Below are 13,481 nucleotides of genomic sequence, written 5' to 3' on the forward strand. Positions count from 1 at the left end.
GGGCTCGAACCCTGGGCTTCATGCACAGTAAGGCATGTGTCCTGCTGACTGAGTGCTCCCCAAGCCCCAGAGGCTTCCCCTGTGACAGATCTGCCCTCTGGGACACGAGGCTCAAGGTGTCAGAGCTGGCAGCCGGGTGGGGAGGGGGCCGGACACTGGGCCACGAGATAGATAAATAAGGCCTTTATGTACAGAGAAGCAGGGGCAAGCGGGCAGGGCGGCGGGGCGGGCCGGGCCGGGCCGGGTCTGGTCAGTGGGAGAAGATGCCCCGGAAGCGGGCCCTGTCCTCCTCGTCCTTCTGCCGGATCCGGGCCTCCAAGGCACGCAACTCACGGGTCACCACGGGCGCCAGCGCGGGGTCCAGCTCCAGCACCTTGGCGAAGTCCGCCTGGGCCTCCTGGGCGTTCCACACGGCTGCGTGCGCCTTGCCGCGCTTGAAGTATGCCTTGACGTTGTCTGCGGGGAGCAGCCTGCGTGAGGGGGAGCCCCCGGCTGCCTGGAGGGCCCCTCCCGCTGGGCCCGGGCACCCCCGTGCTCACCGTCATACTTGTTGAGGATGGAGGAGCAGTGGTCCAGCACCTCGTAGTACTCCTGCGCCACCAGCTTGCACTGGCAGTAGTTGAGCAGAAGCGGCGTGATCTGCTGGTCCAGCTGCATCCAGTCCGGGGAGCCAGGCTGCTCCTAGGGTGCAGGCACGGGGCGACCACTGAGCCCGGGCCCCTGTCAGCCCTGCCCGGCCCCCTCCCCCAGCCGCACCTTCATCTGCAGGTTCTTGAGGCAGGCGATGGCATCGTAGTACTTGGTGGCCGCCTCCTGCACGCGGCCCTCGCGGTACAGCCGGTTGCCCTCCTGGTGTATGACGGGCACGGCCTTGGCCTTCTCGTCGTCCGTCATGGCCCAGGGGTCCTGCTGGTACTCCCCAGGGCTCTCCACCTGCAGGGGTGTGGCCCAAGTCGGGGACAGGAACCCTGGCTTCTGCCTTTGGCCGCAGACCTTACTGGCCCCTCGTGTTCCCTCGGAAGTGACTGGTGGGCCCAGCCCCCAGGCCGACCGGCTTCTTTGACGCCAGCGGCCACCGAGGCAGGCCCAGCTCTCTGTGAGGCTACGGGGGGATTCCCCTGGCTATGCCCAGTGCCCGCCGGGGGCCTCACCTTGAGCATCTCGATGTCGAAGATGAGGGGCTGGGGCTCCTGCTGCAGGGCGTCCAGGTCGGCGTGGCCCAGGGAGCTGTGCTCGTGCATCTGGGCGATGCCACAGCAGTGCCGCTGGCCCTCCAGGGGGTCCTTGCCCGCCGCGATGTTGCGCAGGCTCTTGGCCACCAGCGGGTACAGGACCACGTGCTGGGGGGGCACCAGGGAGGGGCCATCGGTAGCCTGCCCCCGGCCCCACCTCCTGCCCATCTGAAGACACACAGACCCAGGGGGACGGCATGGGCTGAGGGGCCCAGCCACACAGGGCAGAGGCACACGATGCCGGAAAGCCATGGCGGTCACACACTGGCTACCAGCCTGAGGAGAGCAGCAACCCCCAGCCGTCAGAGAGAGCTTTCTGGAGGAGGAGACTGAAAAGTGTCAGGGAGGATGCAACAAGTCAGCACTAGAGCTGCTGCCACCACCGGGAGGTGACACAGGGTCACGGAGGTTCGGGTGGGGTGGGGGCCGCAGGGGCCCTGGTACCTTGACATCACAGTGGAACTGGGCCATCTCGCCCTGCCGCATGGTGCACAAGATGGTCTCCCACACGGGCAGCTTGAACTTCTTGCCCACGATGAGCTCCATGGGCTTGCCCCGCGCCCGGCTATCGTCCAGCACGGCGCCTTCGCCCTCCTGGTCAGCGAGCAGAGTCCGGTAGTGGAATGTGGCCTGCAGAGGGCGGGCAGGCTCAGACGGGCACCGGGCTCAGATGGGACCGGGCACGGGCCTCCCAGCGCCCAGCCTCCACCGCCTCGCCACAAGGATTTTCCCCAGAGCCTTGTTCAGCTCTGGCTTATGGTGTGGGGGACTGAACCTGGGACTTTGGAGCCTCAGGCATCAGAGTCTGTGTGCAGAACCATTATGCCATCTACCCCCTTCCAAATATTTTTTAATTGATCTTTATTATTGATTGGATAGAGACAGAAAAACTGAAAGAATAGGGGAGATAGAAAGAGAGAGGGGGGAGTCGGGCGGTAGCGCAGCGGGTTAAGTGCAAGGACCGCCGTAAGGATCCAGGTTCGAGCCCCCGGCTCCCCACCTGCAGGGGAGTCGCTTCCCAGGCGGTGAAGCAGGTCTGCAGGTGTCTGTCTTTCTCTCCTCCTCTCTGTCTTCCCCTCCTCTCTCCATTTCTCTCTGTTCTATCCAACAACAGCGACAACAATAATAATTACAACACTAAAGCAACAAGGGCAACAAAAGGGAATAAATTATTTAAAAATGTATTAAAAACATCTAAAAAAAAGAGATGGGGGTCGGGTGGTAGCACAGCGGGCCAAGCGCACGTGGTGCAAAGCGCAAGGACCAGCACAAAGATCCCAGTTCGAGCCCCCGGCTCCCCACCTGCAGGGGAGTCGCTTCACAGGCGGTGAAGCAGGTCTGCAGGTGTCTGTCTTTCTCTCCCCCTATCTTCCTGTCCTCTCTTGATTTCTGTCCTATCCAGCAACAGCAGCAATGACAACAATAATAATGACAAGAGCATGGATAACAACAAGGGCAACAAAATGGGGAAAATGGCCTCCAGGAGCAGTGGATTCATAGGGCAGGCACCGAGCCCCAGCGATAACCCTGGAGACAAAAAAAAAAAAAAAAAAAAAAAAAAGTGGAAAAAAAGAGAAACACCTGCAGCTTTGCTTCACTACTTGTGAAGCTTCCCCTGCATGTGAAGAGTAGGGCTTGAACCCAGGTCCTTGCACACTGTGACGTGTGCGCTTACCCAGGTGAGCCACTGCCTGGCCCCTTACCGTGAGTTTTTTTTTTTTAATCTTTTTTTTTTTTATCATTTATTTTCCCTTTTGTTGCCCTTGCTTTATTATTGTAGTTTTTATTTTTTTAATATTTATTTATTTTCCCTTTTGTTGCCCTTGTTGGTTTATTGTTGTAGTTATTATTGCTGTCATTGTTGTTGGATAGGACAGAGAGAAATGGAGAGAGGAGGGGAAGACAGAGAGGGGGAGAGAAAGACAGACACCTGCAGACCTGCTTCACCGCCTGTGAAGTGACTCCCCTGCAGGTGGGGAGCCGGGGGCTCGAACCGGGATCCTTACACCAGTCCTTGTGCTTTGTGCCACGTGCGCTTAACCTGCTGCGCTACCGCCCGACTCCCTGTTGTAGTTATTATTGTTGACGTCGTTGTTGGATAGGACAGAGAGAAATGGAGAGAGGAGGGGAAGACAGAGAGGGGGAGAGAAAGATAGACACCTGCAGACCTGCTTCACCGCCTGGGAAGCGACTCCCCTGCAGGTGGGGAGCCGGGAGCTTGAACCGGGCTCGTTATGCCGGTCCTAGTGCTTGGTACCACGTGCTCTTAACCCACCGCGCTACTGCCCGACCCCCCTTGCTGTGAGTTTTTACTGAGCAGCTGCTCTGTGCCCGACACGATGGCGCCCAAGGGACTCAAATGGCCTGCAGGGAGGCACCTCTGGGGGGAGAGAGGCACAGGGCCGCCCGTTCCCTCCCTCATAAAAGTCTATCGGGGGGCCAGGCGGTGCAGCTGGTGACATGCACACTTGCCACGCGCAGGGTCCACAGTTCAGGCCCCCGGCCCCCACCTGCAGGAGGGAATCTTCACAAGTGGCATGTGTCTCTCTCTCTCCCTCTCCCTTTCTATCTCTTCTCTCTCAAGTTCTGTCTCTATCAGAAATAACTGAAAAAGACATCTCATGTGGAATGACTTACCCCTTGTCTCCCCTTTTTCTGTAGCACACGTGTCTCTACCACTCTTAGGCTTTTTTCACTCTTTTTATCTCAGAGAGAGAGAGAGGGAGAAAGAGGCGGGGGAGGGCAGAGGAGGAAGCATGATCCCACCACCTGTGGAGCCCACTCCAGAATGTCATGCTCCCGTGCAGTGTGGCCGGGGCTAGAACCCAGGACCTGGCACATGGCGAGGTGCGAGCTCTGTCTGCTGGGCTATCTCCTTGCCCCTCAGCAAAGTAAATCTTTAAACAGGGGAGACCAAAGGCCCTGCCCCCACGGAACTTGCAGAGGAAGGAGCCAGGCCTCAAACCAAACTGTGCTAGTGGGGAAAGCTTTGTGGCAGGAGTTTATTCAGCCTGCAGGGGTGGAACCAGGCAGATGTGTGAGGGGGAGGAGCAGGGAGGGAGGGAGAGAGAAAAGGGTCAGCAGGTGCCAATCATGGTCTCTCAGTGGGGTTGGGGCAGCGGCAGGCAGGAAAGGGTACAGTGGTGGGGTCACTGGGCCCACGGGGATGGACCCCACAGGGCCTGAAAGCTGTGGTGTGAGGACCTGGGTTTGAGCCCCTACCACCACACAGGGTGGGGTTGGGTGTCTCCCTTTCTCTCAGCCTTTCTCCCTTCCTGCCGCACTGTGAGATTGAAAAGAAAGAGTTGGCCACCAGGACTCTTTTTCCGTTCACAAAAGCGGGGGTGGGGGTGGGGGGAGACACGACACCACAGCACCACTCCAGTGATTACCTGGGTCCTCTCGGTGCACAGGTGAGCTACCTCCCAGCTCCCTTGAGAGGATTTATTTAAAGGGACAAGGCTGGCTGCCTCTATTAGTTCCAGTGGTAGAGCGCCTACCTGAGTTTCCAGCTTTCACCCCGACACAGCGTGAACTGGAGTGGTGCCCTGTCCTGCCTGCCTCTCTCTTTTTGCCACCAGGGTTATCACTGGGGTGCGGTGCCTGCACAACGTATCCACTGATCCCCGTAGTCATTTTGACCATTTTTTTTCTTCTTCCTATTTGTTTTTTCAATGCAAGTCTTTATTTATTTTCCCTTTTGTTGCCCTTGTGTTTTTTTCATTGTTGTAGTTATTGATGTCGTTGTTGTTGGATAGGACAGAGAGAAATGGAGAGAGGAGGGGAAGACAGAGAGGAGAGGAGAGAAAGACAGACACCTGCAGACCTGCTTCACCGCCTGTGAAGCGATTCCCCTGCAGGTGGGGAGCCGGGGGCTCGAACCGGGATCCTTACTGGTCCTTGTGCTTTGCGCCACCTGCGCTTAACCCACTGTGCCACCGCCCGACTTCCTTTTCTTCCAATTTTTAACTTGACAGGACAGAGAGAAATTGAGAGGCTTGGGGAGATAGGGAAAGAGAAAGATAGACACCTGCAGACCTGCTTCACTGATCGTGAAGTGTCGCTCCTGCAGGTGAGGGTGGCTGCTTCTCTCTCTCTCTGAAACTGTCCCATGAAATAAGTCTGTAAGTGTTCTCTGCCTCTAGTTGTCCCTCTCCCTCTACACATCTGAAATAAAGAATGAGCAAAGCAGATGAGGCCCTCTGGGGTGAGGGCAGAGAAGCCTGACAGGACACAGCGCCTGGGGCCAGGGTCTTCACCCTCTTTGGCCTTGGCTCCTGCAGTAGAGGGGGATCACCCAGCAGCACCTACTCTGGCGGGAGTGAAAGGCAGCCAGCTCGGGACGGTTACAGCAGGGAGGCCGGCTCTTCCTGCCCATGTCCCCAGCGCCTTGCTGTCCCTTCCTCCCAGCATCTGCTCAACCAGATGGCCCCTCTTCAGACACCAACCTCTTGCCCACCGCTCTCTCTTCACAGAGCTACACTGCTGCCCTCTGCTCTGAGCACCCTCAATGGGCTGGCAGAGGACCTTTGCCTGCCAGATTGGCATACCCAAATGCGGGGCATGCACAATACTGCTGAGTGGGCTCCCTGGCTCAAATTTTAAATTGCACTTAAAAAGAGACACCACGGGGAGTCGGGCGGTAGAGCAGCGGGTTAAATGCAGGTGGCGCAAAGCGCAAGGACAGGCAGAAGGATCCCGGTTCGAGCCCCCAGCTCCCCACCTGCAGGGGAATCGCTTCACAGGCAGTGAAGCAGGTCTGCAGGTGTCTGTCTTTCTCTCCCCCTTTCTGTCTTCCCCTTCTCTCTCCATTTCTCTCTGTCCTATCCAACAACAACGACCTCAGTAACAGCAACAACAATAATAACTACAACAATGAAAAACAACAGGGGCAACAAAAGGGAAAATAAATAAATATTAAAAAATAAAATAAATAAAAAGGGACACCACAGCACTACCACCCAGGAGTTTCCCCCGGTGCTGTTCAGGATGCTGCTATGTGGTGCCTGGGCTGGAACCCAGCAGGGCTTTGTGCACAGTACACACGGAGCCCTAGGCCTGGGCCATCTTAGGGCCTCGATGTTTGTGCTCGACTGCTCTGCAGGACACAGGGGCTGCCTTGACGGGAGGAAAACCCTGCAAGAGCAGAAGCATGAGGACAGAGGCTTTTGGGGAGGGGGCTGCAGAGGCTGGATCTGGGGTCTGCATCCACTCAGAGGGTCGCAGCAAGCAGCAGCCAAAGGCCTGGGTCCATAGGCTGACCTCTGCATCCGGCTCCGGACGTGAGTCCTGGGGCCTCAGTTTTCCCATCTGAAAATGGGCGTTGATCTAAATGTGTGCACAAGCCATTTTGATCCATAAAAGACCTCCGACCTCGCAGGCAGGAGACCCCGAAGGCTCCCCCCAGCCCTGCCCGCCTGGGGTATGCTCCAGGGCAGGAACACAGTAGGCACAAACACAACAACCTGTTTGCGATGACTGACAGCCTCTCCGACCAATGGGGGCACAGAGCCAATTCCGGGAGGCGGGGCGAACCTGTTCGAATCCACGCCCTCTTTCATTTCAGACCAATCAGCGTCGAGCGCCACACGTGAGCGGTAGGGTCACCGGCCACCCCGCTCTCTGGGCATGCGCAGCCTCTCGCCTAAGGCCTCCTCCCGCCTCTCATGCGCAACGCGCCGCGGAGGGAGGTAAAGGGGGGGCAGGGGAGTAGGCACGAACCTTGGTTCCATCCTTAAAATCGGGGAGCTCTCCACGTCCCTCCTGGATCACACGCTTTTGGATCCCGTCCTCCCGCAGCCTTGCGATGATATCCGCCATCCTCCTTCCCCGCTGCTTTCTTTCGGCAACTTCCGGACCCACTCGGCAGCTTCCGGAGCCTCTGCGGCCACTTCTAGCTCATCATCGGCAACTTCCGAGGCAGCGCCATTTTGATTGTGGGCAGAAGCCCAAAAGGGGACTCGGCATGGGAGCGGACGGTGATTGGCTCTTGGAGCCTCCGAGTCGGCCAGGGGCGGAGCCTAACTGTAGGGGGCGGGACCGTAGCCCTTGTGGGCGGGGCGGGGAGTGCCGAGCGATGATGTCACCGGCCTGGGCTGGGCCCGCCCACCCGGCCGTGCGTGGCTCCATTTAAAGTTGTAAAAGACCCGTCAGGAGGCTCTGCTACAGGTCGCTAGCTTGACTAGCTCTGGGTTCGACTCCTGGCGCCGAAAAAATAAAGTGGAATAAAATACAGCTATAGAGGTCCTTAGGGCAGCATGACAGAGCTAGGAGAACCAGAAGAAACCCCACCTCCCCACATACTGTATTTCCTTGGTGGAGTGGGGGAGTAGGGGGGAGAGGATGAGTTGACAAAATACTGGAGACTTTTGCATATGAAATGTTTCTCTTTAAAAAAAAAAAGCTGTGGTTCAGGAGGTGGCGCAGTGGTAAAGCTTTGGACTCTCAAGCATGAGGTCCTGAGTTGGAGCCCCGGCAGCACATGTGCCAGAGTGATGTCTGTTTCTTTCTCTCTCCTCCTATTTTTCTCATTAATAAATAAATAAAATCTTTAAAAAAAAAAACACAAAAGCGGTGGGTCGGAGGTGGCACAGTGGATAAGGTGTTTTCAACCATGAGGTCCCAAGTTCAATCCCCGGCAGCATATGTATCAGAGTGATGTCTGGTTCTTTCTCTCTCCTCCTATCATTCTCATGAATAAATAGATTCTTAAAAAAAAAAAAAAAAGTGGTGGAGGGTCCGGCGGAAGCGCAGCGGGTTAAGCGCAGGTGGCACAAAGCGCAAGGACCGGCATAAAGACCCCGGTTGAGGCCCCGGCTCCCCACCTGCAGGGGAGTCGCTTCCCAGGCGGTGAAGCAGGTCTGCAGGTGTCTGTCTTTCTCTCCCCCTCTCCCCCCCCTCTGTCTTCCCCTTCTCTCTCCATTTCTCTCTATCCTATCCAACAACGACGACATCAATAACAACAACAATGAACAACAAGGCAACAAAAGGGAAAAATATTTTTTAAAAAAGGCCGGATGGTGAAGCACCTGGTTGGGCGCACGTTACAATGCGTAAGGACCCAGGTTCGAGCCCCCAGTGCCCACCAGCAGGGGGAAAGCTTCGCAAGTGGTGAAGCAGTGCTGCAGGTGTCTCTCTTTCTCTCTATCTCATCCTTCCCTCTTGATTTCTGGCTGTCGCTATCTAATAAGTCAAAGATATTTTTAAAAATTTTAATGTAAAAAAAAATAAATAAAAATCTTAGAAAAAAAAGTGGTGGGCCCTCAAACAAGAGGTCTCTGTTCCATCCCCAAGATTGCATGTGTCAGAGTGATGCTCTGGCCCACACTCTCTGTGTCATTAATAAATATGTAAGGGAGTGAGGCGGTAGCGCAACGGGTTAAGCGCACCCGGCGCAAAGCGCAAGGACTGGTGTAAGGATCCCGGTTTGAGCCCCCGGCTCCCCACCTGCAGGGGAGTTGCTTCCCAGGCGGTGAAGCAGGTCTGCAGGTGTTTATCTTTCTCTCCCCCTCTCTGTCTTCCCCTCCTCTCTCCATTTCTTTCTGTCCTATCCAACAAGGACAAGAATAACTACAACAATAAAACAACAAGGGCAACAAAAAGGAATAAATAAATAAATATTTAAAAAATAAAAGATAAATATGTAAATCTTTTTTTTTTTTTGCCTCCAGGGTTATTGATGGGGCTCAGTGCCTGCACCATGAATCCACTGATCCTGGAGGCCATTTTTTTCCCCTTTTGTTGTCCTTGTTGTAGCGTTGTTCTGGTTATTGTTATTGATGTCGTTAGTTTTTGGATAGGACAGAGAGAAATGGAGAGAGGAGGGGAAGACAGAGAGGGGGAGAGAAAGACAGACACCTGCAGACCTGCTTCACCACCTGTGAAGCGACTCCCCTGCAGGTGGGGAGCTGGGGGCTGGAATGGAATCCTTATGCCGGTCCTTGTGCTTGGTGCCACATGCTCTTAACCTGCTGAGCTACCGCCTGACCCCCCTTTTCTTTCTTTTTTAAAGAGCTGATGCCCCTTCCCCCATCTTGGGACAGCAATGCTCCAGCCCCTCTGGAGTCTATTCCTTTTATATCCTTCTATTTACTCATCTGTATTTTCACTTTTATAAGTGTTTCTTGCTCTACAAAAAGAAGAAGAAGAAGAAGAAGAAGAAGAAGAAGAAGAAGAAGAAGAAGAAGAAGAAGAAAATGTTTAAAAGGAGGCATGTATGAACTACTGCCTGGAAAGCCTATGTAAACCAATGCTAAACCATTCTAAATAATTTTTAAAAATAAATGCCTAAGAAGGGAGTGGAGGGGAGAAGGGTTCTGGAGTCGCTGGGGTCAGGGTGTGTGTTGGCTCTCTGCTGAGTCCCCAGGATCTGCTCCCAGCATTTGTCCTGTGAGTGTTAGGGAACACGTGACCAGAGAAGAATGACAGAAGTACTTTGGGAGCAAAAATAGCACTTCTGCCTCTGCTTCTGTAAACACCGCCTCTTAATGGTCTTCTGTTCCCACTTACTCGCTTTAGGGAACCAAGGAAGGGGGTGTCCTGGGGCCCCTGCCCACCTCCTCACTGTGAAGACCTGTAGTCCATCCTGGATGAGCCAGGTGTTAAGTGCCAGAGATGTTTACCCTGCCTGGTTCCTTCCCACCAGAAGTCCCCTGAGAGGGCAGGCACCTCAGAAGCCAAAAGAACAGGAGATTGCTTTGCCTTCTCCCCCCCACAGGGAAGGGAGCTTTGCAGGCAGGTTCTGCCCTAGTTTGAATTATGGAGTACAGTCTGTGTGTTATACACCTTTTTCCAGAAAATGGAAACAGGGTAACCTGGTCAACATTATTTATGAAACTAATTTAATTTTTATTTTAATTTTAATTAATTCTTACCAGAGCCCTGCTCAGTTCTGGCTGATGGTAGTGCAGGGGGATCGAACCTGGGACTTCAGAGACTTAGGCACAAAGAGTCTCATATCCATTCTGCTATCTACTTCCTCCCTCTAATATTTTCTCTCTATTTTATTTGGTAGGACAGAGAAATCGAGAGGGGATGAGGAGATAGGGAGACAAAAAGACAGACACCATTCAGGAACCAGTCTCCCTGCAGGTGGGCAGGAGTGATTCAAACTCGGGTCCTTGTGCTTGGTACTATGTGCACTTGGTACAGATGTGGCACTGCCCAGTCCCTAAGACTAGTTTAATCTTTATTCTTGAACCAGAGGTATGCGTACAGCAAGGCAAGAAAAGCAAACACCTGGGAGTCAGGTGGTGGCGCAGTGGCTAAGTACACATGGTGCAAAGCACAAGGACCGGCGTAAGGATCCCGGTTCCAGCTCGCGGCTCCCCACCTGCAGGGGAGTCGCTTCGCAGATGGTGAAGCAGGTCTGCAGGTGTCTGTCTTTCTCTCCCCCTCTCTGTCTTCCCCTCCTCTCTCCATTTCTCTCTGTCCTATCCAACAACGACAACGTCAATGGCAACAACAATAACTACAACAATAATAAAAGACAACAAGGACAACAAAAGGGAAAATAAAATTAAAAGTCTTAAAAAAAAAAAAAAAGAAAATCAAACACCCATCTTACTATTGAAATAGACTGAAAAAATATCAAGGGAATTGAATTCACACCTGTGTATAAAAATGCACCAGGGCCAGAGGTCTATCAGGATAATAATACTATAAGGACATGGTCCAGTGGTCCAGGAAGTGGCACAGTGGATAAAGCATTGTACTCTCAAGAATGAGGTTCCAAGTTCGATCCCCAGCAGCACATGTACCAGAGTGATATCGGGTTCTTTCTTTTTCTCCTCTTATCTTTCTCATTAGTAAATAAATAAAATATTTTAAAAAGGTCCATATCTGTGAAGCCACCAGTTTCACCAGAATTATAATAATAAAACTGCTGGGCTGGGGAGACAGCATTGTGGTTCTGCAAAATACTTAGGTGCCTGAGACTCTGAGGTCCCAGGTTCAATCCCCAGCACCACCATCATCTACAAAATAATACATGATTACCCTTTTATTAGGAGGTGTTTGAGGGAGTCAGTGACAGGACTGAAAGTGGAGCTAGCAGGAGGAGAAACAGCTGGTACTCAGGGAAGGTAGATGTTCTGCAAGATGGAGAGATTGGCTGCACAGCAGTGTGAACAGGATTCCTGTGCACTTAGAAGTGACTGAGGGCAGGGCGGTGGGGCACCCAGTTGAGCGCACACATTTGCCGTGCTGAAGGACCGGACCGAGGTTCAAGCCCCTGGTCCCCACCTGGAGGGGAAAGCTTCACAAGTGGTGAAGCAGTGCTGCAGGTGTAACTTTGTCTTCTTCCCTCTTTCCCCTTCTCTCTCAATTTCTCTTTGTCCTATCAAATATAAATACCTATATATGAACAGAAAAAAGCAAAGAAAGGTGAGAAATGGCTGGCGAGAGTGTTGGATTCACTGTGCAGGCATGGTGCCCCCAGCAATTGCCCTGGTGGCAAAAATAAAAGAAAGGAAGGAAGGAAGGAAGGAAGGAAGAAGAGATTATTTGGTAAAGCTTACATTCTATATTTAATCAAAATTAAAACCACTTTTAATGCCTGAGGCTCCAAAGTTCTGGGTTCAATCCCCAAACTACCACAGGGGGGAAAAAAAGTTTAAATTTTCTTCTAACTACAAGGGGAAGACCGGGGGAAATTATATATTCCTCCAGAGCACTTCTCAGCGCTGGCTTATGGTAGTGCTGGGGACTGAACTTGGCGTCTCTAGTGCCTCAGGAATGAAAGACTTTTTGCACAACCATTTTGCTTCCTCCCCAGCTTCCAGGGAAGGTTCTAAGCAAAGGGTCTTAGTAGCCTAGTTACTGAAGAAAAGGAGAGAGAAGAGGAGAAACTGTAGCCGGGGAAGAGCAGGGAGGCTGGGAAGAAGAGGAAGGAGGAGGCGGGTGAGAAGGAGGGAAAAGGAGGAGGAGCTATAGCGGCAGAGGAAGAGGAAAGAAGAGAAGGTGGAGAACTCCTCTATTTGATGAGAGCAGAGCACTAGCGGAGCAGGTGCAATCTGGGGCCTCAAGCAAGCGGGTCCTGCCCCCAGACCTGCAAACTTGGAAAGAATAAAATGAAAACTGCGACCGCATGGGGCGCGCAGGGGCAGCGCGGAGCGGTGCCCGGGGCCGGCGGGCTCACGCTCGGGGGCTCTTTAAAGAAAGAGACGGTGTCTGCTTCAAAAGGCCACAGCGGCCGCCAAGTGGGGCCCGCCGCCACCCGGATCTTGAGTCGGTCCAGAGGATGAGCGGCCCGTCGCTCCCCGGGCGGCCACTGGAGGGCGCTGCGGGCCCGGCGGGCCCGGCGGCGAGGACACCCGGCTTGCTAGGACTTGGTGCGGTCGCTGCGCTCGCTCCCTTGGAGGGGGCGGGGCCTCGGCGGCGAGACAATGGGGGCGTGGCCTGCGTCTCGGCCTTTCGGGGATTGAGTCGTTTGGGGGCGGGGCCTGAGCCCCGGCAGCCCCGGCGGGGGAGGGTCGCCGCGTAGGGCCTGGGCTCTGGGGCGGAGCCTGTACGGGAGCCAATGAACGTAGGCGGGTGAGGAAAGGGGCGTGGTCTGCGCCTGCGGGGCGGGGCCTAATGGGCGCGGTCGTGGCCCGCGTTGTTGCAAACGGGGTGGTGACGGCGTGGGCGTGGCCGGACAGAGGCGTGGTCCGTAAGGGGCGTGGCTGTGCCGTCCGGGGGCGGGACCTGCGCCGGGGCAGGCGGGCGCGGATGGCGGCCGCTTCTGCGCGCCTGAGCCGGCCCGGGCCATGAGCGGCGCCCGGCCGCAGTTCAGCATCGATGATGCCTTCGAGCTGTCCCTGGAGGATACGGGGCCCGTGCCCGAGGCCAGCGGGGTGGCCCGTTTCGGGCCGCTGCACTTCGACCGTCGGGCCCGGTTCGAGGTGACCGACGAAGAAAAGCAGTCCCGACTGCGTTACCAGGTGAACCGCCCGGCCCTGTCCCGGGCTCCGGGGGCCCTTCTGCCCACAGGTCCAGGCTGAGGCGGGAAACCATCCCCTGGATTTGGGCCCTGCCCCAGAGCCTCGCCCAGGCCGTGTCGGCAACCATCCCGATCCCCACCCCTAGCTGGAGGTCCCACTCGGAGTCCCCACCCTCCCTGGGCTCCGGCCCTCCTCCCACCCCTGTCTCCGGGCTTCTGTAGCCGCACCAGACCTCGCCCACATCCCCGAGCACCCCGAGACCCAGACCAGATGATGTAGCTGGATCCTGCACCCCCTTTTCTGTCCTGAAGCCCCTGGCCCCCTTGCT

General features: G+C 55.0%; 2 protein-coding genes across 9 annotated transcripts in view; one reads left to right on the forward strand and one right to left on the reverse strand.

Annotated features, from left to right (window-relative positions):
* Nucleotides 1–168: 168 nt before the first annotated feature.
* Nucleotides 169–7,190, reverse strand: AIP (aryl hydrocarbon receptor interacting protein). 2 transcript variants are annotated; one of them, XM_016186212.2, is made up of 6 exons: nucleotides 6,954–7,190; nucleotides 1,677–1,862; nucleotides 1,152–1,340; nucleotides 757–933; nucleotides 548–681; nucleotides 169–456 (listed from the first exon to the last, which is right to left on the reverse strand). In XM_016186212.2, exons 1-6 carry the CDS (start codon nucleotides 7,050–7,052, stop codon nucleotides 330–332), a joined length of 912 nt encoding a protein of 303 aa, XP_016041698.1. In that variant the 5' UTR covers nucleotides 7,053–7,190; the 3' UTR covers nucleotides 169–329. The 2 variants fall into 2 exon arrangements, with proteins under 2 accessions (XP_016041698.1, XP_007518729.1); XM_007518667.3 differs by having other exon boundaries at nucleotides 540–681.
* A 5,697-nt stretch (nucleotides 7,191–12,887) lies between these two features.
* Nucleotides 12,888–13,481, forward strand: part of TMEM134 (transmembrane protein 134) — a 50,950-nt gene continuing 50,356 nt past the window's right edge. For 2 of the 7 annotated variants that reach the window (XM_016186269.2, XM_060175970.1), the window contains exon 1: nucleotides 12,899–13,153. In XM_016186269.2, coding sequence (XP_016041755.1) covers nucleotides 12,980–13,153 — 174 coding nt within the window. In that variant the 5' untranslated portion in view covers nucleotides 12,899–12,979. Of the gene's footprint in view, nucleotides 13,154–13,481 lie in introns of all 7 variants that reach the window. The other 5 variants (XM_060175969.1, XM_016186270.2, XM_060175968.1 and 2 more) reach the window with 4 other exon arrangements.

The sequence above is a fragment of the Erinaceus europaeus genome, chromosome 17, assembly GCF_950295315.1.
Source record: "Erinaceus europaeus chromosome 17, mEriEur2.1, whole genome shotgun sequence".
Classification (NCBI taxonomy): domain Eukaryota; kingdom Metazoa; phylum Chordata; class Mammalia; order Eulipotyphla; family Erinaceidae; genus Erinaceus; species Erinaceus europaeus.

What these genes read in the sequence shown, in the direction of transcription:
- AIP (XM_007518667.3), bottom strand. Translation starts at nt 7,052, where the DNA reads ATGGCGGATATCATCGCAAGGCTGCGGGAGGACGGGATCCAAAAGCGT. An exon ending in AGTTCCACTGTGATGTCAAG is followed by an intron (nt 1,341 to 1,676) that starts GTACCAGGGCCC and finishes GTGCCCCCCCAG; the next exon opens with CACGTGGTCCTGTACCCGCT. An exon ending in TCGACATCGAGATGCTCAAG is followed by an intron (nt 934 to 1,151) that starts GTGAGGCCCCCG and finishes ACACCCCTGCAG; the next exon opens with GTGGAGAGCCCTGGGGAGTA.